Here is a 25,061-nt window from a genome sequence, read left to right on the forward strand (position 1 = left end):
CCCATTTAGCTCGCAGCTCCCACCTATGGTACGTCACCTGTGCATGGCATGTACTGCCTGCCATGGCAATACCCACCCTTCCCTATTCTCCCCTCTGTGCCCACCCCACCCCACCCCACACTTCCTTCATGCATAAATCCCACTCCTGGCAGTGGCTGGGGGCTTCAGTTGCTCCGGTGGGAGTAGGGTTGGGGGCTCCCCACCCGCCCGGTCCCCCTCCTCGCCCGGTGCCTCCCAGACACACCCTAGCCCTCCGCAGCCCGCAGTGTCCCCTCTCCCCTGTCGCCTCTGTACAGTGGGAAAGTCGTTGGGTAATTGGGTCCAGATTGAAGATTTTAATTATTCATGAGGCTGGCAAGGGACTTGGGGGGTGGGGGTGGCTGCCGGGGTGGGGGTGGGGTGGGGAGGTGACGAGTCAGGGAGAGCTGGTGAACAATTCTGGGAAGGGTAGGGAGGGAGGCAGGGAGAGGCAGCGTGTGCATGTGTGATGAGCAGTAGCTGTGGACCTTCCAGTTGCTGCTAAGTGCCCTGGTGTGTGCGTGTGCGCGTGTGCTCGTGTGCGTGTATGTGTGTGTGAGCGAGAGAGAGAGGGAGAGAGAGAGGGAGGGAGGGAGGGAGGGAGCGGAGAGGGTGGGGGGAGAGATAAGAGAGAGAAGAGGAAAAGGAGAGAGGAGAAGGAAGGAAGAAGAAGGAAGGAAGGGGACAATACGATCATGCTGTGCTGTATGAGAAGAACAAAACAGGTAGAGCTGAAGATTTTTATATTTCCTTCTGTTAAGAAATCTCTCAGGCTGCTGGGTGTCCGTGGGGTGCGTGTCTGCCTGAGTGTGTGAGGGGTTGGGGTAGGGGCTGGGGTAGGGGGGAGGAAATTTCAGCTGCTTTCAGCAGACGTCTCTTTTGCAATTCTTTAGCATCTTGCGACTGAAGGTTCTTTTCACACCCTGCAACGTGACTGTTTTGCCTTTCCGGGGCTGGTGATGTGGGGAAGGGGGGTGGCCTACATCCACATTTGGGGAGCTACCAGAATCTCCCCTCTATTCTTCTTATTATTTTTTAATAGAGGGCAGTTATATTGCCTAGGATTTTCTGTCTGTGGTTCTGAGGGTGTGGATTGGGGGGTGGGGGTGCGGTTGGCAGGAAACGTGATGAGAACTGGCTCTACCTTGGAGATAAAGGAAGCAATTCTTCATCTTATGCCAAAAAAGAACGGATGCCCAGCGAGCCTTGATCCCTGGTCAGAACGCTCTCTATTGCTCCTGGCTCTGATGAATGGGAGATGCTTTATGTGCCTGTGCTGTGAGGTGGCTCGGAGGACAGGTGTATTCATTTTTTTGTGTTACAACAATCTGAGCAAGAATTAACCTGAAGGAGTTTGTGGTGGCTTTTTTTTTTTTTTTTTTTTTTTAAACCTATGCTATGGTGAAAAATCCAATTAATTAATAACAAAAGCATTAGCCTGAGGAGTGGAAGACTCACCCTCTTTGCAATACCCTTCATAGTACAACCAGTTAGACAACTGTGCACCAGCTGGTAAAGAGACAGAGGACCACGCCTCTGTTAGCTCCGAACTCGGGTGGGATAACAGAAGCTCTCAGTGTGAACCTGTTGGAAACCAGTTCCTTTTCTTTACCAGTACCGCCTGGCTTTTGCTATAAAGGAATTGGGATGATGAGAAGGTTCGGGTGGTGGCTAGTTTTCAGTGTCAACATTTTTATATGCAAAATAATAATGAAATTGGGGGGGGGGGGGAAGCTACTTAGATCATTTCCCCCTCATCCTTTCCCTTATTATTTCGTGTGAAAGCCCAAACCTGCTCCTGATTAAGAATCTATTTTAAGAGTGTATTTTTGCTGAACCTCTTGGACTTCCTTGGGAGGATGCTGGATTTATGCATTTGGAACTTTGAGTCAGGAACTGGCCCTAGATATCTTTGTAAGGCATTTTCAAAACTTCCATGGATTATAGGTTTGTAGGTAGCGACAAGGAGCTTTGGTCCTTGTTCTGAGCACAAAACTCAACTCAGTCTTAGGCACAGAACCCTACTGGTTACTTTCCTTAAATATGCATACATTTCTGTATCTTTTACAATGTAGCACTGCAGTATTCTGAAGCAATAGCCTAACATGCTGATGTGAGTAACTACAGTTACTGTGGAACAGAGCAGTGCTGAAAGAAAATTCAGGTTGAATTGTGTTTCTGAATGGAGATGGAGAAGGAGAAAATTTGTAGAATAATGGGGAGGGGCAAGTGATTGGGATAGAAAGAGACCCTGCGTCACCCTGTGTTTTTCCTCATGCAGGTTTTTCAAATGCTTTGCAATTAATGATATGCTCACTAAAATCTGGAGGGAGGTGATGAAGGCTTGGTGGGGGGGGGGAGGGAGGAACACGTTGCAGCCAGCCAGCAGAGCACGTTCTGCTGGCAAATATGGGATGAAAAGAGCAGAGGAGGAGAAGGAAGGCAGACAGGGAGGCATAGTGACAGAGCAGTGGGCAGGGGTGCACAGCAGATTTTAAAATAAAGTCGGTAGCTCTGGAGTCAGAAAATATAATTTTGCCCATACCATCACAGGTTGGGCATTAAAGCTCCTGAGTTATGTTCCGATATGTCTGTTCTTTATATCTGTGTGGGCTTGCCTCTGTCATTTTGTATTCAGTCACATTTAGAAATGCATGGCATGCAGGTATCGTGATCACACACCGTCCTCTCTTCCCACTCCGTACATTAAACCACCGCATGGCACACACCCCTCTGCGCGTGCATGTGCAGCTCCATCTCCACTCTCCGACCGCCTGCATCTGTACTACACACACACGGGCACGCCGTGCACTCGCACATGCTTTCTGGATCCTTATGCAGCCATACAACCTGAATGTGCCTGCCTGTGCATATTCAGTGGATATTCCTGGGCTCAGAGCCCAGCTGCTGCTCCTGTACCTGAATACACACCACAATTGCCAAACTGGCAATGTAGCAGTTTGCCCAGGAAAGCTGATGATACACCAGAGGAAGCTTTAATTTGGAGAAGAAAAAGACCTCGGTTTTCAGTTTGTGCTCTTCCTCTGTCCCCACCCAGACCTTTCACTGAGAGAAAGAGATGGAAGGGTTCTTCAGCAGATGCAGGAGTTTCCTTCCAAAAATAAAGACAGCTCTCCTCAAATTATTTTCCAGGGGAAGCCCCTGGTGTCCCGCCTTTCTGGCAGCTAAAGAGCAAAATGTTGAAATTACAGGCTAGGGCGTGGAAGAAGTCTCTTCACATTTGTGTCTAGGTGTGCCTGTGTGTGTCTGTCCTCCCACCCCTCAGAGACAAATATGTTCACACACTCATACCTTGCAGATATTCTTTCTTGTGGGTGCGATGCCAGTGTGAAGAGTGAAGTATCTGACTGACTGTGCCCACCCATGAGAGATGTAGATAGCTCAGTGTTGTCATTTCTGCCTACAGTTGACTGCAGCTCTGAATCTGAGCCCGCAAGATATTCAGCTGAAAGGTAGCACAACCGAGAGCAATATCTGAAAAGCTGAACTTAACCTTTACTGCCAGCAAGAGATGCAGTCAGTAACACGCAGAGCTGGGCAGTGAGATAGGTGGCTACAAATGCAAGTGTTGCATGCACCACATACTAGAACAGATGGACATTATGGGGGTATGTGCTCAGTATTGGATTGCATGAGTGATTAAACAATAACCCGCAAGCAGGTTTCCCACTTGTGGGTGAGATGAGTCTCATTCATCACCAGCCATATACGACGGCTTCCCTCCCATTCGGTCCCTCTCCTCCTCACCCCAGCGCTGGAGAGCCAGTGGCTGCAAAGGTTTAGACCTGCCACACCCATCAAATCAAAGGAGGGAGAGGGGAAAAAAGGCAGTCTGCATTTCTTTCCCCTTCCACACGAGCAGCATGAATAAACAGGGCTGTACCTCTAAAAATGCAGTTTAATGCAATTGGAGAAGGCAAAAGCATTAGGGAACTGTTCTAGCAATTACAGCCAGGCGGTGAGGTGTCTTATCATTCCAGGAACTGCAGAGGTGTATGAGAAAGAGGAAATGGAGAAAAAGAGAGCGAGGAAGATGCATGCAGAGTTAAGGTTTCTTGCCTCAGGATGTTAAAATGTCTCAGTTCTCATTTAGGATAACGTAATTATGCCACACAATACAGATGCTTCAAAACTTGCAAGGCGTGGTCTTATCGTTAAACACCAATGTGGAGAGAGGGAAAGGAGTATTTTAAAGGAAAGGTGTCCATCCATGCCCCTCCTCCCTCCACATGCCAGTGTGGTGTAAACCACCACAGACCACTGATTTCAGGGCAGAGCCACTTCGTCTGCACCTGGGGAGAGCCTAGTCACTGCTTCTGCCTTTCTGAGAGACACTGAGTGGTTTCTGTGCTTCTTCCAGTAAACAATTGCTGCATGGAAGTTTAATTACTCCAGGTCCCTGCTATTTCTCTTCCTGGGGCAATACCTCTGGGATTTCTACCAATAAGGGTGTCTCCAGAGAAACACCCCTCCCATCACCCTGTCCTCCTCCACTGCCTTTGCTGACTATTAGAGACATTGATTTCTCCTAGATAGTGTAATGTAACTGTTCTTAATGGCGCAGACAAGCCCTTTCCTAGGGAACTAATTGCAGGCAGATTTTCCAGGGGGAAAGGGACAGTGGTAATGCTTAGTGGGAAAGAAACCTGTCTGTTGATCTGAATTGTCTATCACCACTTGCTCCCAAAAGAAAGTCCCAGCAAAACCAGGCAGTACCCACTGATGCAGAGGCGTCCCTTCTGAGAGGGCTGAACTGAGTCTTCTGTCTGGATGTGCCAGGCTGGGTACACATGTGCAACCCAAGGAACTGGCATGTATTGTCTCAGGACTTGTCCTGGGCCAATGCTGAGCCTGTCTGGATTGTCTCGGAGCTAGTCCTGCCTCAGGATATGAAAATGAGCTGTAGATCCAGACTCTGCCCATGCCATGCTGAGAGGGTGGGCATCACTTGGGGATGAGTGATATGAGGGATTCCTCCTGTAGCCATGTTGCTTTGAGTGACTGGAAGGAGAAAGTACAAAGAGTTTTCACCTGATGTCCACCCTCACTTCAGGCTAGCTGTCAAGGATTCTGTGGTGCCATCCCAGGATCTAGTAGCCAGCCTGCACAGACATTATATTTCCCTCTCCCCATTTCCTAGAGAACAGGAATTCCCCACTGCTGGCAGCTGCCAAGTTGCAAGGCCTTCTTGCGCTAGTGGGAAGGTGAACTGGGCCCATTGCCCATGGCAAGATGAGAGCAAACTGATAGTCTTGCATGATGCAAATCAAGGATGTGTATACCTGCTTGGGCTCCCTGGCCTCATGCTGTGAGGCATGTGCTCCTCATAATGGCTTTTGTCTGCTCCATGTGCTGTCCATGGCAGAGGACATGGGGCATAAGTGGGTCCTGCCTGATCTTTACTAAGCAGGCATGTATATGCTGAGGGATTGGGGTATTAACAAGTAAAACAGCAGATACAACCTGAAGATTGTTTCTACTTTTGGATGAGATAGTAGGAAAAAGCACCACAACCTGAGACCTCTGCATGGTTGCAGCTCGTGATGCATCACTGGCTACTGTTTGCTCAGTCCATGCACTGCTGGGCCACACATCCTTTCTTCTGCACAACTGTCCTGTTGTCCCCTCTTCCTGTACATAAATGACTTGTGTCTCTTTTGTTACCTTAGGCTTCCTCCCTACACAGGGAGGGCTTTATTTGGATTTCAGACTGAGCAGTAGCTCTGATGACAGTACCAGACTAAAGACACTTGAGGATGAGAAATCTTTTGATGGTAACTCTCTGTCTCGATGCTTTTTGGAAGTCACTATGTGATTCCCCTGTTTGCTGTGAGTCTGACAAGTCTCAGGGATAGATTTGGCAGCAATCTATACCTGTCTGCATCTAAGTTCTGAAGTCCTAGTGTTCAGCTATAAGGAAACAACCTTACACAGAGGAATGTCAGGCTGACAAGAAGAGGCTGGTCATCCAAAAAGGCATGGTAGAAGGTACATACCTTGTTGGTATCTTGCTGTGGGAGTACCAGAGCAGGTATCCAGATGAAATACCTTTAACATCCAAAGTCCAAAATCAAAGTCTGGCAGCCGTCCACATTCATTTAATCTATAATTCCAAGATCCTCCTGAGCACACCAGGAGGTGACATGTAACCTCAGAGCTCTGATGGCCTCATGTGGAGAAGGTGTTTATATTTCCTTAGGACTCTCTCTGTCACCTGCTGAGTGTGTGTGTAAAACTCGATGGCTTTTCATGGTTGTGAGCACCACAGGCCAGTATTTAGGAATTGGTTTAGGGAGAGCTAGTTTCTCTTCCTAGCAGTGCTATTAACCTGCTTTCTAGCTTGATCTAAGCATAGATTCTCTGACTGTAATGGCCATCTCTGCAAGATGCTTCTTTAATTCGGAAACTAAATAATTAGTGGGTGAGAAAAAAGAAAGGATTCAGAAGCCCTCAGGTGAGAGGTGCTTTAGACAGGCAAAGCACTACTTTATCCATCCTCAGTCACTCCTGCAGTGCTAGGATGTTTATTAGCCCCTTGAGTTCCTTTAACACAAACCATTGATTTTTTTTCCCAGACCCAGGCTTTATGACTATGGACCAGAGCCTGAGAGTAGGGCTACAACTTAGTTCTCTCTCTGCTGTTCACCAGTGTGCTAGCTCCTCCCCCACCACCATAATGATCCAACCTTCAATATGTGTATGGGGTGGAGGACTAACGTAAAAAAACTAGTGACTTGTTTTTCATATAACAAAAGGAATTTATATGTTTAGAGTTACATTGATTCTACTGTCTCCACTATTATTCATTCTGTCTCCTCTCCCCATCCGTTCTGCTCCTTACCTCTCCCTGTGCTCCCTTGACCATGCAGTCCTCCTACTGCTCCTGCTCTCCTCCAGCTGGGTACCAGCCCTCCATTACACTGTGCTTCTTGGGGACTCCTGCTGGCAGCATCAGCCACTGCCACCAGGGTCTTATTCCCTTCATCCCTCCTGGCACTGGCATCAGAAGGGAAACTGGGTTCATTCTTTGTGCTTCCAGTGGCTTTTGCAGATTTCCCAGTTCTCCTCCACTTGGGCAGCAGCGGCAGCTGCTACAAATGAGCACCCATAGAAAGTGGTGCATCTTCACCTGTCACCTTGCTGTTAGCATAGGTAAAAGGTTGTCCAGCTGCTGGGGAGGGGTATGGCTGCAATAGGAGCAGTGCATGCAGTACAAACTGCTTGTATTCTGCTTTCTTGATGGTTCATACTTCTTCTGACCTTGTCTCTTGGCTACTAATGTCACTGTTGGGGTGGCAGGCTGTGCTCCAGCTGTCTTGTTGGCCCAAGACAGGATGTCCTGAACCTGCCTTCCTCACACCAGGATCAGTTGATTTTGATGTCTCAAAAGGGAAGTCAGGATGTACTTATATTGTTTTAAATTATGACCAATAAATGTCAGTCCCGTTCATTACTCATCTTACATCTGAAGTTTCTTGAATTAATTCCAGCCATAATCACAGGATATTTCTATTTATAGAAAGCCAGGACATCTCACAATATTTAAGCACTCTCTCTAGAGGATAAACCTTTCTGTAAGAGATGGTAATTTGTAAGCTGAAAAGCTCCAAAAGAACCACTCACTTGGTTTGAATACTCCTGAAATTTAGGGGTGCAGTGCAGTGTGTTTAGATCTTAACCTAGAAGCTAATCTAAAGCTAGGTTTATTCCATTTTTCTCATAATTTCCTAAGAGTGATACTGTGCTCCCAGGAACTTCAGGGTTTTTTTATGAATTGGGATGATTTCTAATAATTGGTGATGTCCAGAATAATTTACTGTTTAGATTACTCTTACAATTGTTACGACTATTATCAATTTTCATGCAGTTCATCAGACTATTGAATGGAGTGTAATCCATTTATTTTATTAATAGCATCCAACGACCTTATAAATCTTCAATGTTAAGTACTCAAGGGTGTGTAGGTTGGGCAGCATGGTACTATGCTTTGCTCTTTTGCACCTGATGCCAGTCATTTATATTAATTCAAATTGAAATCAGCAGGACATAAACCACAATGATTTTGAATTGACCATTGTTCTCCTTGTATCATTCCGTGTTCTGTTTGCCCACAGCTTTAGGAGCAAGGCATTCAGTGGTGGATTTATAAATAATTTAACCAAAAAATCAACTAGGTTTGGAAGGGTAGACATAAAGAAACAAGTGTCAGCTGCTGATTTGCTGACAGTAAAATCTGCAGCCTTTTAGCTTCATGGAAGAGTGAAATCCACTACTGGAAATCACCTGCTGAGCAAATGCAAGGAGGGCATCACCTGCCTGGTGTGCCTGAGAAGCGTAATGCAGCTAGGAGGCAGTACTGGAAAGATGGGGAACTGAGGCAAAGGGGCTTTTAGAAGCTGGACCAAAAGTTTATCCTCAGCAGGGAGACTTCACTGTGTTCCTTAGAACTGGGGGCACCTTTCTTAGGGTCAAGACTTTAATTCTGAGCTTGTTATGTTGGAGTAGTCAGACTGGCAGCTTGCAACAACCTGGTTTGCACAGGCTGAGATGATTCTGTCAGAATGGAGACTTTGCCTGACCAAAGATGAAAAACAGTTGTTTTAATCCTTCCTGCTCTTTGTGTTTCCAGTGGAAGACATAGAAGGATTTCAAGCCCTACATAGAGTTTTGAGGACTGACAACCGCAACAGAAAATTGATGTTTAATGTTGACTGTTAAAATTGCAGTCAGAAGCATGATATGGATGCAACCTAAAGCACAGCATTGGCAAATGGCCTTTCCCTTGTATCCCAAATTCTAGTCAGAATATCAGCTAGAAGAGATTAAATCCTAAGGAAATGACAAATTGAGCAAGGAAAAAAAATCTCCCCCCAAAATAACTGAAGAACTGAAGCTGATTGAAATCTCCATGAAGCAAACTGAAGTTGTATAACTTCCAGAGTATAGTTAGCAAAGTATATGAATACAGTACCTGAAGGTCCCTCTTATTTGGTAAAGCTAGATAGGCAGCAAAAAGAACCATCCACTAGGATACCACTGTACAAGACTCTGTAGAACACAAAAGAATTGACAAATTTGTGAAAAATGATCCCTAGTGGCTCATAGCAACTTTTAGTAAATCTTCCATCCTTATGTTCTTTGTTTTTTTCCTTTGAGTGGTATGATTCCCCAATTCAGGAAGAGATGCCACGAGACAAAGTCTCATCTTGTAGAATTTCATTACTTTTTAATCAGTGTGTGGCTGTCAGAGGAGTCGGAAATATATCACAGTGTTTTACCATTGTTCTGAACTGAGAAATAAGCAATTGTTGTAAGTTGAACTACCTTCTTAGAGGTGCCCATCATAAGCTGTAGGACTTTAGAGCTTCCTTCAGTTTGGACTGTGGATGCGCCTTTAGGCACCACTTAAAATGTAAAGTCCCCAAAACATTAAAAGGCTGCTTACTGGCATGCCTAGATGGTCCTTAATTTTATAAACCATAATCAGCTCAATACACAGACTAATAAAATATTAATTGAGCCAGAGCAGGAGAGTGAAAGAATATCATCCTGACTCTCTACCTTTGTGTTTATAATGCTCATGGACACAAGGGACAAGCTTTGGTTGAAGCTTTACATCATGTATTGTCAATAAGGCCAAAGCATTTTATGCCCATTTTGCATATCTCCAGTAACATGATCAGCTGCCAAGTTGATGGCTATAACAGTTATTGGAGCCACAAAGGAGGGAGATGAGGATCTATGAAAAGGGCAGAACAAGTCAGGATGTACTGATGTAAGATGGTTCTTTCAAATCATCCTAGCTTATTTACAAAGCTGATGGAAGCGATCTCTGAACCATGAGCTTTGAGTGCTTTGAAGACACATGAGGGCTGGATGAAGTGTCAGAAGGCTGAAAATGAGCAGAAGATAAGCAATTTGAGTTCATTCCTGGAGAAAAAATGGTGGAAATAATCAAATAAAGGAGATTATTAGGAGCCAGCACAGATCTGTCAAGAATAGATCATGTCAAACTAATTTAGCTTTCTTCTATAACAAGCCTTGTGGATAGAGGAAGTAGTTGTCATACCTTGTCATTTGTAAGGATTTTGACATTATCTCACAGGCTTTTATCATAAATGAAGAAAAGAAACATGTTCCAAAGGAAAATATTACAGCAGGGATGCAGAACTAGTGTAGGTAATCCTACTCAATGAGCAATTCTGACTGATTTCCTGTTGAAACGGAAGACTCTATTGAGCAGGTTGCCACAAGCTTGAGCTGTGGCCTGTTAGTGCTTCACATTTTCATTAAATACATTGTACTTTATATTATAATTTTATCCTTGATGACTGTCTAGAGGAAGTATTTTATAAAATCTGCAGATGGCATAAGGCAGGTATGGGCTGGTGGAAATTGCTGTAATTTAAGACAGGCTTGCTAAACCAGAGACCTGGCCTTGAACAGCATCAGAGCGAATGTAAAGTGCTCCCCATGGGAATGATTATTAAATTGCAGCCAGCTGTCTGTGGGATACCACAAGTCAGCTAGGCTGTCCTTCAGGAGGGGAGACAGGGTCTCTAGAGGACCAAAAGTTCAGTGGTAATCTAGAACATCATTCTATTGCCAGGAAGGGAAACACCATCTTACCAGGTTATGCAAATGGGAGTATAGACTGTAAGACCCATCTAATATAGCCTTCAGCTTTGATGTGCACATTTAAGACTCAGCTGAAATGTCCTGCTTTAGTCTCTTACTGCATTCTAAGAAAATGTGGTCCAGTGAGAGACTGTGCAGACTGGGGTAGTGAGAATTGCTTGAGGTCAAGGGAAAGACACTTTGTGAGGAAAGACTGAAATAATTAGGCTGTTTAACCTAAAAGGAATAAGGCTGAGAGAGGTTCAGATGCTAGTCTGGAAAGTGCAAGAAAATAGGAATAATCTGCTCTTGCTCTTCATTATGGGTAAAACTAGTAGCAGTGGTATTTAATGGTATGTCAAAGTGACTCAGGCTAGACTTTAGGAAGAATCCAAAAGGACTGTGATGCACTGGAATATATGGAGAAAACTATGGCAGCTCCAATGACTGAAAGGCTGTAGGAGGCACCTCTGGACCAAAGGATGGACTAAATGGTCCCTTGTGCTCTTTCAACACTATTTCATATGATTAGTATTAAATAGTCACTGAAGCAGAAACTGGACCCAACCTGTCTTCTTGCAGAAGAGTGCTTAACCAGTATGCTAAAAGCAATGTTTACTTCTGTGTGCTGTGTCTCTGGCCTTGTGCTTATTTAATTCTTCCATGAAAAAAGCCTAAGAGCTTAAGCAGGAATAGCTGGGAGTAGCTTGCTCTAAACAGTCTTTTGTAGAAGGAAGGTAAGACTTGAGATTTGAATCAACATCTCCCTTAATTTAGGGGAGCTCACCTGTTCACTAAGATACTGAATAAATACCTGTCTATTGCATTTTGTCAGAGAGGAACTATAGTTGTCTCTTTCAGGGTAGGGATTCAGGACTTGGAACCCAAACTAGAAGATATGCCTTCGATAATTGGAGCAAGATGCCTAAACCCAGACAGTTTAGATGCCACTCTGTCTTCAGCATTTGTTTTAGGGAGGTTCAAAATGCATTTACTTGGTGTATTATGGTACTGAGTTGCCTAGTTTTACCCATATTTTCTAGTTTAGTCTATGCTTCTTGTAAAGACAATGGTTTCTGCAAGACATGTCACCTTCTTCCTAGACTTAGCTTCAATGTCCATCTACTGAACGCAGACATCTGCTGGAAATCCACACTGAGGCTCCCTTTTCATCATCTTCATGAGAGAATTATTACAAGGGATTTATCAGTTGGTGGCTTCTTCTACTTGCCTGACATGAATTGTCTTAAAGCATTTGTATGGCAGTCACTCAGAAATTCCCAACCGGAGTGCTGTATTCCTACTAGCAGTCACCTTCAGTGCTTAATCCCCTCTGCTGCCATTATGATGTGTCCTAGCAGTTGCTGGGAATACAGAACAAAACATACTGAGATATAATATTCACCTTCACCGGCTGTATGCCCATGCCGCAGAATAGCTATTGCCGCATGAGAATATAGAAGAACTAAAGCTGATCTGTGGTATCTTCCATTATCACGTGCTGAGTCCACATAACACTCAGGAAGATATCCTTTGGTTATTCCCAAGCCTTTTTGAAACACAAGAGGGGGAACAAGACACCCTGCCTACAGTCAGGATTACCCAACTTCTGGGAGTTGAGATAAATTGTAGAAGTCAAAGGCAGTCTTTTCAACTACATCAAATTTTGCTGAGCTTTTCCTGTTTGGAAGAGAATTTTCTTGGTAGGGGTCTTCTTCAAATAGACACTGTTGTTTTTTAATTTATTTGTCTGCATCTGTTGCGATTAGAGGAATAAAGCTTTGAAAGCACAAAGGGTTTTGCAACCATTTACTAGGCAACAGTTGTGCCTTTATAACACAAAAAAGGAGAGTGCTATGATTTCAAATGATGAAATTTCCTATTTCCTTCCTTTTTACTCTACGTTTTTAAAATAAAGAGATTAAACACCTTTGTTAAGCATACATTTAGTTTTCAAAGTCAAACACTTAGAATAGAGAGAATTAATTAAAAGGGTTACCTGTCCATCTTTAATTTCTCTTCTCGCATGAATAGACATAAAAATGCAGTTCTTAATTATGAGATCAAATACCGTTTGGTTTTGGTGTGTGTTTTTTGTTTGGTTGGTTGGTTTTTTGTTTGTGTTTTTTTTTGGTTTTTTTGTGTGTTTTTGTGTGGTTTTTTGTTTGTTTGTTTGTTTTGGTTTTGGTTTTTTGTGGTTTTTTTTTTTTTTTTTAGTAGGATCCCTGTCTCATTCAGTTCACAGAATGGAATATACTTAGGGACTGAATGAGGTTTTGCCATAAACGAAGCTGTTTCCTATAGGTCTTCTGTTTCATTTACTGCCAGGGATGAAGGTTACTTATTGAATTGGTCAGGGGGCTGTTCAAAAACAGAAGAATGGTCTCATATTTTGGTAATTAAATACTGCCCTGAAGAATTGGGCTTTTTCCTGCCTTTTGTCACAAGTTCCTATGTGATATGAAAAGGCCATATAAATGAGGTTTTCCATGGGTGGCCACTAATTGGTGCGTTCTCATTTTCTGAGTTCTCAGTTTGAGCCACCTGGGGTCTGACTTGCAGAAGTGCAGAGCCAGTATTGTATGGAGGTCTGTTGTCAGCACGCACAGACCTGGCGAAATACTAACCCAAGGCATCACAAATTAGGCACCCAAAATTAGTGGGTGCTCTGGCCAATTTGACCTTAGCCTCTTTGTGTCTGATTTTAGTGTCTGTAAAATAGAGATAACAAACCCGCCTATCTCCCTGGGAGAACATCCATTAAGGCTCGTGAAGCACTGAGATATTACAGCAAAATAGCACCACTGAAAAAGGCCATGAGGAAATCAGTATTCTGCATTCAGTGATGGGTTTGAAGGATGTGTGGCAAATAAGGCTCTTTGCCATGCTTGAAATTAGGATAACAGGAAAATACTGAATCGTTACCCACTTAGTGAGCTCTGTCTGTCCTTTGTAGTAGCTGGGTTGGGGGAGACTTTCAAGAAAAAAAAAGATAGGGTAAAAACTATTAAAAGGCATATGCTCGAGGAAGTCAAAGTGATGTTTCAGTCTCCATTTTACATTTTCTGCTTCCACCTTTAACATATGCCCAGAAAGATGCTTGTAAGACAGTCTTTTTATGTAATATATGAGTCACATTACTTTTTACTTGTGCCTGTGAATGATGCGTTGCAAAATAATTGGGAAAAAATGGACCAAATGTGTTATCATTGAAACTAGTACTACACTTTTCACTGGTGTAGGAAGATGTCAGCTGAAATCCTTAACAAATCAAGCTTGGAATATTCTTGTTATTACTTAATTTGAATGTGAGGAAACTGAGACACAGAAGAAAGTGGAATAATCTGCTGGAGTCATTCTGCCTGTTTTCTCTAAATAAAACCAATACCTTTTAAGCTAGTATTCATATGCCTTGCATGAATTAATCTAGAAATAACATAAAAATGCTGTTCTCATGAAGTTCAGATTCTTGGTTACTGCCCTGGAGGATCTTGCAGCAGATCTGTCTGGATCATGAGCTGCACACCAGGATGTGCTTAAGGAATAGATCAGGGCCTTCAAACTGGGCTGAACCTTGGTGGTACACTGTCATACACTTTTATTGATGAGAGCCTGCCTGGGGTTTCTCCATAGTCTGAATATGCTGTTGCTTTTGTGGAGGCCATGAATATCTATATTTCCTCTCTCAGATCTCTGGTGTATTAGATGGAACACAATTTTCTGGTGCGGCACAGATCAGGAATTTTTCCCACCATGGCTACATATGCTGGCTGCTGATGAAATGATGTGTTGCCTCCTAAGCCTCTGTGTCCATGAATTACCTCCAGAAGAAAGTTTACCTCTCCCAGGGGTGCACAAAACAGCCTGACTTGCTCAAGGGAGGGTTTTTCTTAGCAGAGATTGAAATGGAAATACAGAAATCCCAGTACAGAAATTCATATGTCTTGGGGAAAAAATAAAAAGCAATTCTCTGGCCCTCTGTAAGTGTGGAAGAAGAGTTGTGCCTATGTCTGTTGTCCTGAGATGTGCCAGGATGGCATGAAACTGTAAACACACCAAGTCTAGTCACTGGTTATGGTTTGAAACCCATGCCTCATAAGCATATTCTGCCTCCTATTTTGAGGACCTTCTGCTGGGATTGCCCTCTGTGGCAGCTTAAGAGACCTTACTCTTGCTCCTCTGGAGTTAAACTTCTGGCTGCCTGGACTGAATCAGAATTGATAGTCAAGAAAGAGTGATCCAAAGACATATATCATGAAGGTGGTATAGGTGGCCAAAAGAGGAGGTCATGTTGGCAAGTGTGGAGGAAGGACACTATCTCTCTGCCAGTTAAGAATGGAAGTCGAGAGGCTGTCAGTGTAGGGAAGAAAGAGAACTTATTGCCAAGTGAATGTGTGGTTGTCTCTGTGGGCCAAACTTGATGCATGTTTGCCAAGAAGCAGTGGAAATGTAGGTCTTGTGTTAGCATTTGTGAGATGGTGGAGATTTTATAGTCCCTACCACGGGTAAATCAGATGGGGTTTCAGCCTAACCCTGCAGCCACCCTAAGCTTCTGGCTTGGCCACAGAAGAAGTATGCAGTGCCACAGCATAGACATGAGCAAGGAGGCAGAAAAGGGACTGGACTAGGTCAGGAGATAGTTTTGTTGGAAGTATCTGTGATCATGTGGCTTCACTGGCTTCTTCTCCCTATAGAAAGAGAAACAATGACCACAGCAGATAATGCTTCAACTTGTAAGCATCTCCTCCAGAACTCAAGGGACCTTCCCAGGCTATGGTCAGCCTTCCCATCTCATGAAGGGCAGTGAGTGGCCACGCTGGCAGGGCTTGCTTACTTCTTTCTCTTCCATGGTTCTAACCTATCCCTGCAGAGGCAAAATGTGCTCCTTGTTGGGCTGTCTCCTTACATCCATTCAGTTCCATCTTTCACACATGATTCATTGCCTCTCAGCTTCACACAGTATGGTATGATTGGTGCTGATATCCCCAACCTGTAATTTTTCAACTTCTCTCTTGGGTACTTGCCTCTAAGCACTTCCTGCTGTCTGGTGCAGCAGACAACAGATTATGCTGAGTACCTCCGAGAGGTACCATAGAGAGCGATTCTGCTGTTTGGAAATCCATTTCCAAAAACTGAGCAGCACAGAAACGCCTGGAGAAGCTAATCAGAATTGGAGATAGACATACTTTTTCAAAAACACAAGTTTCAAGTACTGTGTTTTAAACAGGAGGTCAGTTTGCTGCCAGTGGCAGTGAAATAGTGCTCAGTTATACAGAGCACAGGAAAGAGCTGAACAGGATTACTGCCATTACTTTGCTCCACTTTTATCAACACCCTGTGCCTCTGCCCTGCAGCACCCCTGCTATTCCAGCTCTGATGTTCCAGGGTAGCCACAAAGTTGCTGAAAACTAGGCAACGGTATAACTGATCTTTTGAGTACAGTAATTCTCTGTTCAGTAGCTTTTTGTACATATAAAATGATTAAATCTTTAGGGGGCTATTCCCTGATGCAGCACTTGAGCACTCATTAAATTGCCAGATAAGATTTATTTTCTATTAATTTATTTTTTACTAAGAAAAAGGTTTCATTTTCCGCTGATAATCCTGCCTCCCCTAAATCAAGGATAGCCAACTCGTAGCTTTTAAGCCAGAGGCAGATACTGAGTGATTGAAGTATGACTCTCACAATGGAATCACAGAATCATTTACATTGCAAAAGACCTCCAAGATCATCAAGACCAACCTTTGACTGATCACCACCTTGTCAACTAAACCACAGCACTAAGTGCCATGTCCATTCTTGAACACCTCCATGGATGGTGACTCCACCACCTCTCTGGACAGCCCATTCCAATGCATGACAACCCCTTCTGTGAAGAAATACCTCCCCATGTCAAACCTAAACCTCCTCTGGTGCAGCTTGAGGCTATGGAGATACACTGTATTACTTACAGCACACTGCTAATATTAGGACTTCTTTTTTGTCAGTATCTCCCTGTGGGAGGAAGCTCTCAGGGGCTTCTGAGGCCAACAGCTTCCTCCAAGCTCTGAGACTCAGCCAGACACCTGGTCTCATCCCACCCCACACTGGATGTTGGCACCCCGGCGTTGCTGTTTTCTGCCGGGGTGTTGTTTGTTGAAAAATCCCTCATCTCACCTAAGGTACTGAGTAGGGTGTTTGACACCTCCTGGACACTGGAAGTTGTTTAATTTGTTTTTTTTTTTTTTTTTTTTTTTGTAAGATGCACATGAAGCCAACAGCTTTGAGCTCCTATGATTTAGTTCATTACATTTTAGAAAGTGAAATCTGGTAAAAGTTGAATTATCCCATATTACTAAGAGTGAAAATAGATTTAGGCTTCAGCTGCAACATAAGCTTATAAATGTGTGATAAAGACTATGGAGAAGCTCTGTTAGAAGAAAGTTATTAAGGACGCTAAATCAAGTATAAAGAGAATAAGCCAACACTGGGAATGCAGTTGCCCATGCAACCTCAGTATGCTCTCCTCCTGTGAATGCATTCCAGTACACTTCTAATAACAGTAATACATCTTATTTTTCTTTTCAGGGATTCCTACTCACATTCAGGTCACAGAACAGGCAGTGCTCACTTAGTGAGCAGTTATTCAATATTTTGTTTTCTCATAATAAGTCAGCGTGTGACCCCACAGCTTTACTTAATAATATTGAAACTCTGCTCTGAAATCAGAAATACTAATTTGCTTCTGGGCTGTCTTGTGATTCTGAGCACATCCCTAACATTACTTAGTAAATCTTTGCAACACACATACGACACAGCTGAGTATTTTCACTCTGTTTTTGCAGATGGACAGCTGAGGCACAAAGAGTTTGGTCAGTAGAGATCCCTAGTTTTATGTCCTGAATTTCAGAAACAGAGGACCTGATTTTTATTAGTAGGTTTTTGTGTTTTGGTTTTTTTTTTTTTTCCAATTGCACAGATCTGAAAACATCTCCTATTGCTGTCAGCTACAGCTCTGAGTGCTCAACACTGATCCAAATCAGACTCCAGGTGTCTGAAGTCAGATACTCAGAGATGCAGAACTCGTCACTAGGAATCAACCCATGAAAAGTATGGGCAGAATAACAGAGGAATTCAGCAGCAAAGGTGGGGCAGTGCTGTAGGGCAGCCATCTGTCGGCTGCCCTAACCCTGAGATCCTCTGTTCTCTTTTGCCAAGTCTCTTCCTCCTTCATTTTAACTTTCCAACTTCCAACTGCAAAAACTGGGACCAAGATTTTAGTGTAATCTCTTTATACCCCTGAGTTTCCTAAGCTTCAAATATCCAGATTTCCTACTAAGGCTTTAAGTCTTCTATAAGCTACTTTGTTTTACTTTGCAATCGTGCAGCAGATATTTACGAGCCTTGTTCCAAACAGTGGCAGGGTGGTATTAGGAAATTTGCAGAACTGTCCTAACAAGTAAGATTTATATAGGCAGTAGCCTAGAAGGATTTTGAGAGAGCCTTGGTGCCTAATTCCCACTGGTTTCAATAGGATTAAGGCAAGTAGGCATTTGTCAAGATCACACCATTCATTACTTAAAACCTGGCCCTTTAATTCTTCTTTCAATCAACTTTATATGGAACCACTAGAGCTAAAGCATAGGAATGTATATTAAAACGTTAATAATTCATAGTAAAGTTCTGTGAGAGTACAATCTGTAAAGCAAGCATCTTGGGGGAATGTGTTGTATTTTCTTCAGGCTTCAAAATAATTGCTTCTGCAACCAAAGCAAAATACGTGCGGAAACTTTTTTTCTCTGCTTTGCACTGAGATCAGAATTTTAGTTACCTGAAAGCCTCAATAGGTGCAATTCTGCATGAGTATTCCCCGATTACACTACGGATCATGCAGAGCCCAAGACCTTAGTGTCCTCTTTGAGGGAGTACAGAAAGCATTTGTACATTTTTAACTCATTCTTCCTGGAAGGGAAGAAATGAGGCTTGTTGAATTTAATCTGTTTGAAAATATTCTATCTAGGGTTCATTTCTGATTTAATTTCAGTAGGGTTTAGTGAATTCATTATGCAAACTCACTTCAGGCAGTGAATTTCTTGCAAATCACTGACTAACTCCACTATGTTTATATATATATGTGTGTGTGTGAATGTTTGTGACATGCAGTTTGTGACAGTTGTACAATATGATTTCCTCTCTCTGACTGAGAAGGAGGCAAAAGAAAGAATTAGTAAAAAAATAAAAAGAAATAAATCCTCACAGTCCTGGGAAAATTTTAGATAGATAATAATTCACTATGATGGACTTTGCATGATTGGCGTCTGTTTTCATGACTGAGGGACCAGTTCATCTGAAAAGTAGAATGGAATTAATTACATAATGTGGCCACATGATAATGTGGTAGACATTTTGCATACCATAATCTTTGTGTCATTTGGGCAAACCTACAATTTGCTTGACTCAAGTGATGTGTTTTATGAAGGACTTAGTATTTTTAATGTTACTGGGTTAATAAATTGGACTGGTAAGAGCCAGCTTTGTCCTGAGGCTTCCTGAAGAAGCAGGAATTATGCCTTTCTACCAAAAAATGGCACTATATTTTTGGTGGTGATAGGGGAAAGCAAGCTGGCTCCTGTAGCATCTGAATTGTTTTTCCTCCATAAACCTATGTGCTCCCTGTGCCCTTTCCTGTGTTCAACACAGAGTGTGTTGCTTTCTCTCCCGCACCACAAGGGAGATCTCTCCCAAGGATGTAGAAATACTAATGGTTGTCAACATTATAAATCCTTATGCATTTGGTTCTTCTAACAGCCGGCATCTTCCTTCATCTGGGAGTTCACCATTAGGACAATAGGAGCCCTGATGGAAACTCTTGGAGAATCTCTGGAGAGTTTTTGACATTCTTCCACTTCATCTTACCTGTCCTAGCTGTTGCAACTTCTTGGTTTCCCTAGGAAACTCCTAATGCTGAACAGCATTTGGGATAGGCTGTAGGAAATGGAGCAGTCACACTCAGGGCAGTGTTTAAAAATCTGTGTGGATTGCTAACTATCTATAGGACACTTGGCCATTCATAAGTTTCCCTAAGCTTTTTTTTTTTTCCTCTTTTTTTTTTCTTTTTCCCTGAGTGCTTAGCTATTTGCAGCTCCACCTATTTTCATGGCTGCAGCTTTTTCTACTGCCTTTGGGAGTCTGATCCACACATCGATTTATTTTTAGCTGTATTGCTAATTACTATTTTAGTAAGTATAGCATTTCATTACATTATTCATTAAAGCTGGAGAGACATTTTAGTAATTTCTCAGTAGAACAAATGTAAATTCAGTAACCAAAGTAAGATCTCTGAGTAGGGCTTAAGAGGACTAGGAAAAGTGATCTGACAAAGAGGGATGGTATGACAGGTGAGAGCTATTGATATATGAAGGAGTGTTACTAAGAAAGCAGAAACAAGCTGATCTTGGCACAGACAAGATTCAGGGGGCTGGCCAAAACTCTGGGAGGAATTCTTTGGTTCACCAAAGGAATAAACTGCCAGAGAAACCCAGAGAATTATCTTTGGGGGAAATGTCCAAAGACTGGTAAAAAATGCTCTTGCAGTGGGGGTTAAAGATGAACAAAAGCAGCCCTGCTGCACTGTACAGGGAGGGCCTAGAGGATGCTGGAGACTTCTAGTTATTTCCTCTTTAGTGTGTGACAAAGCTGCACAGTGTGAATTCCTCTTACTAAGAGAAGAGAAAAAACTGCCCATTTTCTGGTGTTAGATAGGCTGTGCAAACTTCCCAGTGCTTTCTGTCTGGCTTTGCATAGGAACCTGAGGGAAGAAGGTTCCTCTTCCAGAAACTCGTAAGTCCTTCTCAAGATGAAAACTCTATTTCCATATCACACCTGCTGCAGATCAGAAAAAAAGTGGAAGGAGCTCTGCACACCTTGCCCGCCCAGCCTTGTCCTTATCAGGGGGTCCTTTTTCCTTTGACTTCTCTGCCATAGGTACCTCTCCAGGGGTGCCTGGATGTACAGTACAGATCTGCTGCAGATGCACCAGATACAGAGTCATCTAAACTGTGTGCCTGGGGAAAACACATCACAGTGTGCAGTGCTTTGAGGATACTGACATGCTTCCTGATTAAGAAATGGAAAAAAGACAGAAAACTTTAGGATCAAGATGTTTAAAGCTTCTTGAAACCTTTTTTTAATGACAACTTTAAGATGGAAATCCCAAGGAGTGAAAAAATGGAAAGAAAAAACAGCTGTCCTGCAGCAGGAAGATGAGGAGAAGATCTGGGTGACTATTTAAATGTGGCTGTGATATACTAGCCCTTTCAAATGGCAGATCCAAACACTTGTGGCAGTTTTACCCTAGCACAGCTATTCAACATGTTCCCTTTGGCTGGGGGTCTTTATAGAACTAACTTAAGAGGGTCCACAAAGGATCTTTTGCAGCCTGCTCTGCAGGATTGCCTCTCCCCTCCCTCTTTTTCTGTAGGGTTGAATGCAGTAAAGGAGCAAAGTAGGAAACAAAATGGCTCAAAGCCACATGTGCTTTCCCACAGCTCTGTGCCAGTCTCTAGAAGTGATTAAGCCCTGGGGCTACTGGGTCTGTGTTCAGCTGCCTGTGGCCCCAAAGGATCTTTCCAATCAAAATCATGCCTATACTCTGGTGACAACACTACCTGAAGGATAGGACAGGGGTATGGCACAGCATCGTGTCTTCGGCACTGGGCCACTCAGGAGTGACAGCTGCAATCACAGGCCTGATTCATCAGCTTTACAGACCGTGGAAAGCACTGAGGTTACAGAAACTGGGCATGCTCTCAGGTGCTCAAGCCCAGGTTCTTGGGTAAAAGAAGCTGTGTCATACAGGTCACCTCCGAAGACCTTTCAGGTTCCGGCAGACGTGTAACCTATATTTGAGTATGTTCTCATCCTGCACTGATAGGGGAAATAAATAAGAAAACAGCTTAAGTATTTCACAATGTTTTGCTTAGCTACACAGCATGCATTTGAGGCTCCTGCAACACTATAAATACGAATTCAATTAGGTTCGTAGTTGTTCTGGAACTTAACATCGTATCCCCTTGCAACTTGTATGGAGCATCGGACCACAGAGGTTTTGTAAAATCCATCCCTATTAAAATGTCATTGAAATCAATTAAATTGCGCTCCATTCTCATTATCTGACATTGCATTTGGACTTCCAATAAGATCTCAGTACAGCGGTTTGTTAACATCCACATCTTACCCACTGCTTGTGGGGAATTCATACACGTGCTGTCATTACAGTCTATCAACCACCTTGTAGAAGGTCTGTGGAGCAAACATCAGCACCAATGGTACCACTGAAGTAAAGGTGGGTGGAGAGAATGTCCAGAGCAAGCCAGAGGAAAAGTACATGTGGATGCATGAGGGTAATCTCTGGGTCAGCTAAGCCCAGACGGGCATGAAGATCAGCAACACAAATCAATAAACTGAGCTTCCATGAAGATCAGAACCAGAACTCAACACCCTAATTCTCTGCCTCCAGCAGCAAGGCTGACTCCTTGGCCTAGTGAAGCTGGGCATGATGGTAGCAGGGTCCAAAAATCCCATGGAGCAAGAAGCAAAGCCAGTAGAGACAATGCTGGCTGGTAAGGAGAGGCCGTACCACTGAGACCTGTTGAGTCCATCAGAATGAGAAGCTGAGAAGAAGACAGCTGTCCCAGTGAGGAGATAAGAGTCTATATCAATAGGTAGAAACCTTTGCTATGGATTCCTGCTCTTTGCAGATATAAGATCCTGGTACACACATAGTTCAGCTGCAGTGGGGATGTGGGACTGGTCTATCTGGAACAAAAGCTGAAGAGGTTATGAGAGAGGATGTCTTAGGCGGAGCTGTTTTAGAGCCAGTTTATCAAATTCCATAAACCTGCAATGGTGTTTACCTGGGTTTTGCTGGGGGCAGCTCTGACGATTTGAAAGGATGTGTGGTGTTCCTTGGGGAATGGGGGAGCTGTTGGCTCAAGGTGGTGTATGGGTTTAGGTTTTCTTTCAGGAGATTAGAAAAACAAAAGACAAAGGTCTTACCAGGAGGTTAACAGAACAGTAAGAAAGGCAGTACTTACTTTACTGGCCTTGCCAGATCCCAGTCAAGAATCCTGGTTGCTACCTTCTTCATTTCACCTTGTAATTTCAGGTGGAATATACATCCTGGTCCCTTCTGAAGTTTAAGTGCTGTATGTCACAGAGGGCACAGGTAGCAGCCACAGGGTTTCATCACAGCAGTAGCTGCAGTTTAGGAGGAGAAACACCTTTTCTTCCTTGTGCAGGTGCTAGATATAAAGCAGTGGTGGGTGAAAGGTCCTGTAGAACATCACTGTCCAGATGCCCTATGGAGCAGAAGTGAAAAGACTGAGAAGACTGGTGCAGAGTCAAAGTGTTTTCCTCACTGAAGCCTTTGTTGACATGAACGTGGCTGATGGGATGGTCTGTGATAATTGAGCAGGATATTCATAAGAGCACCTTGCCTCCCCTGCAGCACCACAGCAAAACTTCAGGTTTCAAGGGCAGAGCAAGCATTGCCCTGCCCATTTAGTAGAGCGCCACAGAGCTACAAGTAAAGGTACATGAAGGACAGGGTGGCAAGCATGACATCACCAAGGGCAAGTCCAGCCTAACTAATCTAGTGGTTTTGTATCATGGAGTGACTGCACAGTGAACAAGGGAAGGGCCATGAATGTCATCACAGATGTCATCTCTCTGGACTTCTGTAAGGCCTTTAACACAGTCCCTGATGACATCCTTTTCTCTAAATTGGAGACATAGATTTCATGGGTGGACTCCCTGATGGGTGAGATATTGGTTGGATGGTTGCATCCAGAGGGTCAACAGCTTGGAGTCCCAGCAGATACTGATGTAAAGTGGTGTCCTTTAGGAGCCCATATGGGGACCAGTGCTATTTGATGTCTTCCTCAGTGACGTAGACAGTGGGATCAAGTGCACCATCAGCATGTTTGTAGACAATATCAAGTTGAGTGGTGCAGTTGACATGCCTGGAAGACGGGATGCCCTGTGTTCCCATGGAGGGAACAGGGTTGGAGCAGGATACAAGCTGCTGCTTCTTGTGCAAGTGATTCTGGAGACCCTTCATAAGCCTGGACTCTGAGGAGTCTCAGCAGATGTCTGGCCTGGATCTTAGGGAAGCAAGTCTGAGCAGTAAATTAGCCTCTGTACCTTGCCTGCAGCTAGATCAAAAGCAAATGTGTCCAGTTCTTATGAGACAAAACACTCTGAGCCACCAGAGGTTAATAACAATTCCCTGAAAATTTTTGTGGAGTCCAAAACTAAGCTAGCAAGGCAAAAAACAAAACAAAACAAAACAAAACAGAGAAAAGAGAGAGAAAAGATGAGGAGGGAGAGAGATTGAGAGATTGATAATTCTGGGTTTAATTGCCTGCTCGTGTTCAGCAGACCATGACATTCAGAGTATGAAGGTACTACTTCAATATAATCCACATAGCAGCAACCTCTCTTTCCCAAACTGACCCAAACAAACCACGTAGTTCGAGCTTAGATAAAATTTCACTTCAGTCCAGTGACATCCAAGGTTGCATTTCTGTCTAAGCACATCTGCATTAGAAATCACATATTTGAATGGACTTCTCTAATCAAAGCATAGTTCAAGGGAAATTTTAACCTGGTCTTTTTGCTGAATTTCTTCAATGCGAGCTATATTGGGAGCAGATTTATGCTGTTAGCTTGGATGCCTTCCTGCTTCCTTTTCTAGAGTTTGGTCCCTTGATCTGAATGCCGGTTGTATGGCTTCTTCTGGAGGGACACATGTATTTACCTCCAAAAAGGAGACTGGCACAACTGACAGTACAGTTTGCACCAGGATCCAAGCTCAAGCAAGAACACAGATGTTGATTGTGCCAAATACCCAAGACCTTCAGCACAGTCCACAAAAACCTTGTGCCCTCAGTGCCCTCATACCCCAGAATATACACACACCCTGTAGCAGCTTCAAGGTAGTAGATGACACCATGGTGAACCACTAACTTGACAGAAACAGAGTGACAAACAGAATGGAGAGTCACAAAATGGGTGAGGGGAGTATAGTGAGTTTATTGAGAAGGCACACTGGAAATATCTAAATAGATTAGATTATCCTCTCTTCTCTGTACATGAGTGAATAACATCCATCTCTCTGCCTGCCCATCATTACCTTATTCCATAAAGTATAGGGGAAATTTCTGACATGAGAGGATCTTGTAGAGAAAAGGGTGGAAACTCCACTGTTGGAGGATTTGAAACTGGAGAGCTGAAATCCTGCTAGTTATACCTCGGGGAACAATCCTGCGTAGGACTTCAGAGGGATGAATTAACCTTTTCTTTCTCAAGGGTGTTTAAACCACCATCACCATAGTCATCCTGGGAAAAAAAAGGAACTCTGTTT

General features: G+C 43.5%; 1 protein-coding gene across 1 annotated transcript in view; it reads left to right on the plus strand.

Annotated features, from left to right (window-relative positions):
- Positions 1-437: 437 nt before the first annotated feature.
- GAP43 (growth associated protein 43) overlaps positions 438-25,061 on the plus strand; it is a 58,887-nt gene continuing 34,263 nt past the window's right edge. Inside the window, exon 1 of the mRNA XM_050331878.1 lies at positions 438-743. Coding sequence (XP_050187835.1) covers positions 714-743 — 30 coding nt within the window. The 5' untranslated portion in view covers positions 438-713. The remainder of the gene's footprint in view (positions 744-25,061) is intronic.

Source organism: Myiozetetes cayanensis, unplaced genomic scaffold, assembly GCF_022539395.1.
Source record: "Myiozetetes cayanensis isolate MyiCay16 unplaced genomic scaffold, myiCay2020 scf5-8, whole genome shotgun sequence".
Lineage (NCBI taxonomy): Eukaryota > Metazoa > Chordata > Aves > Passeriformes > Tyrannidae > Myiozetetes > Myiozetetes cayanensis.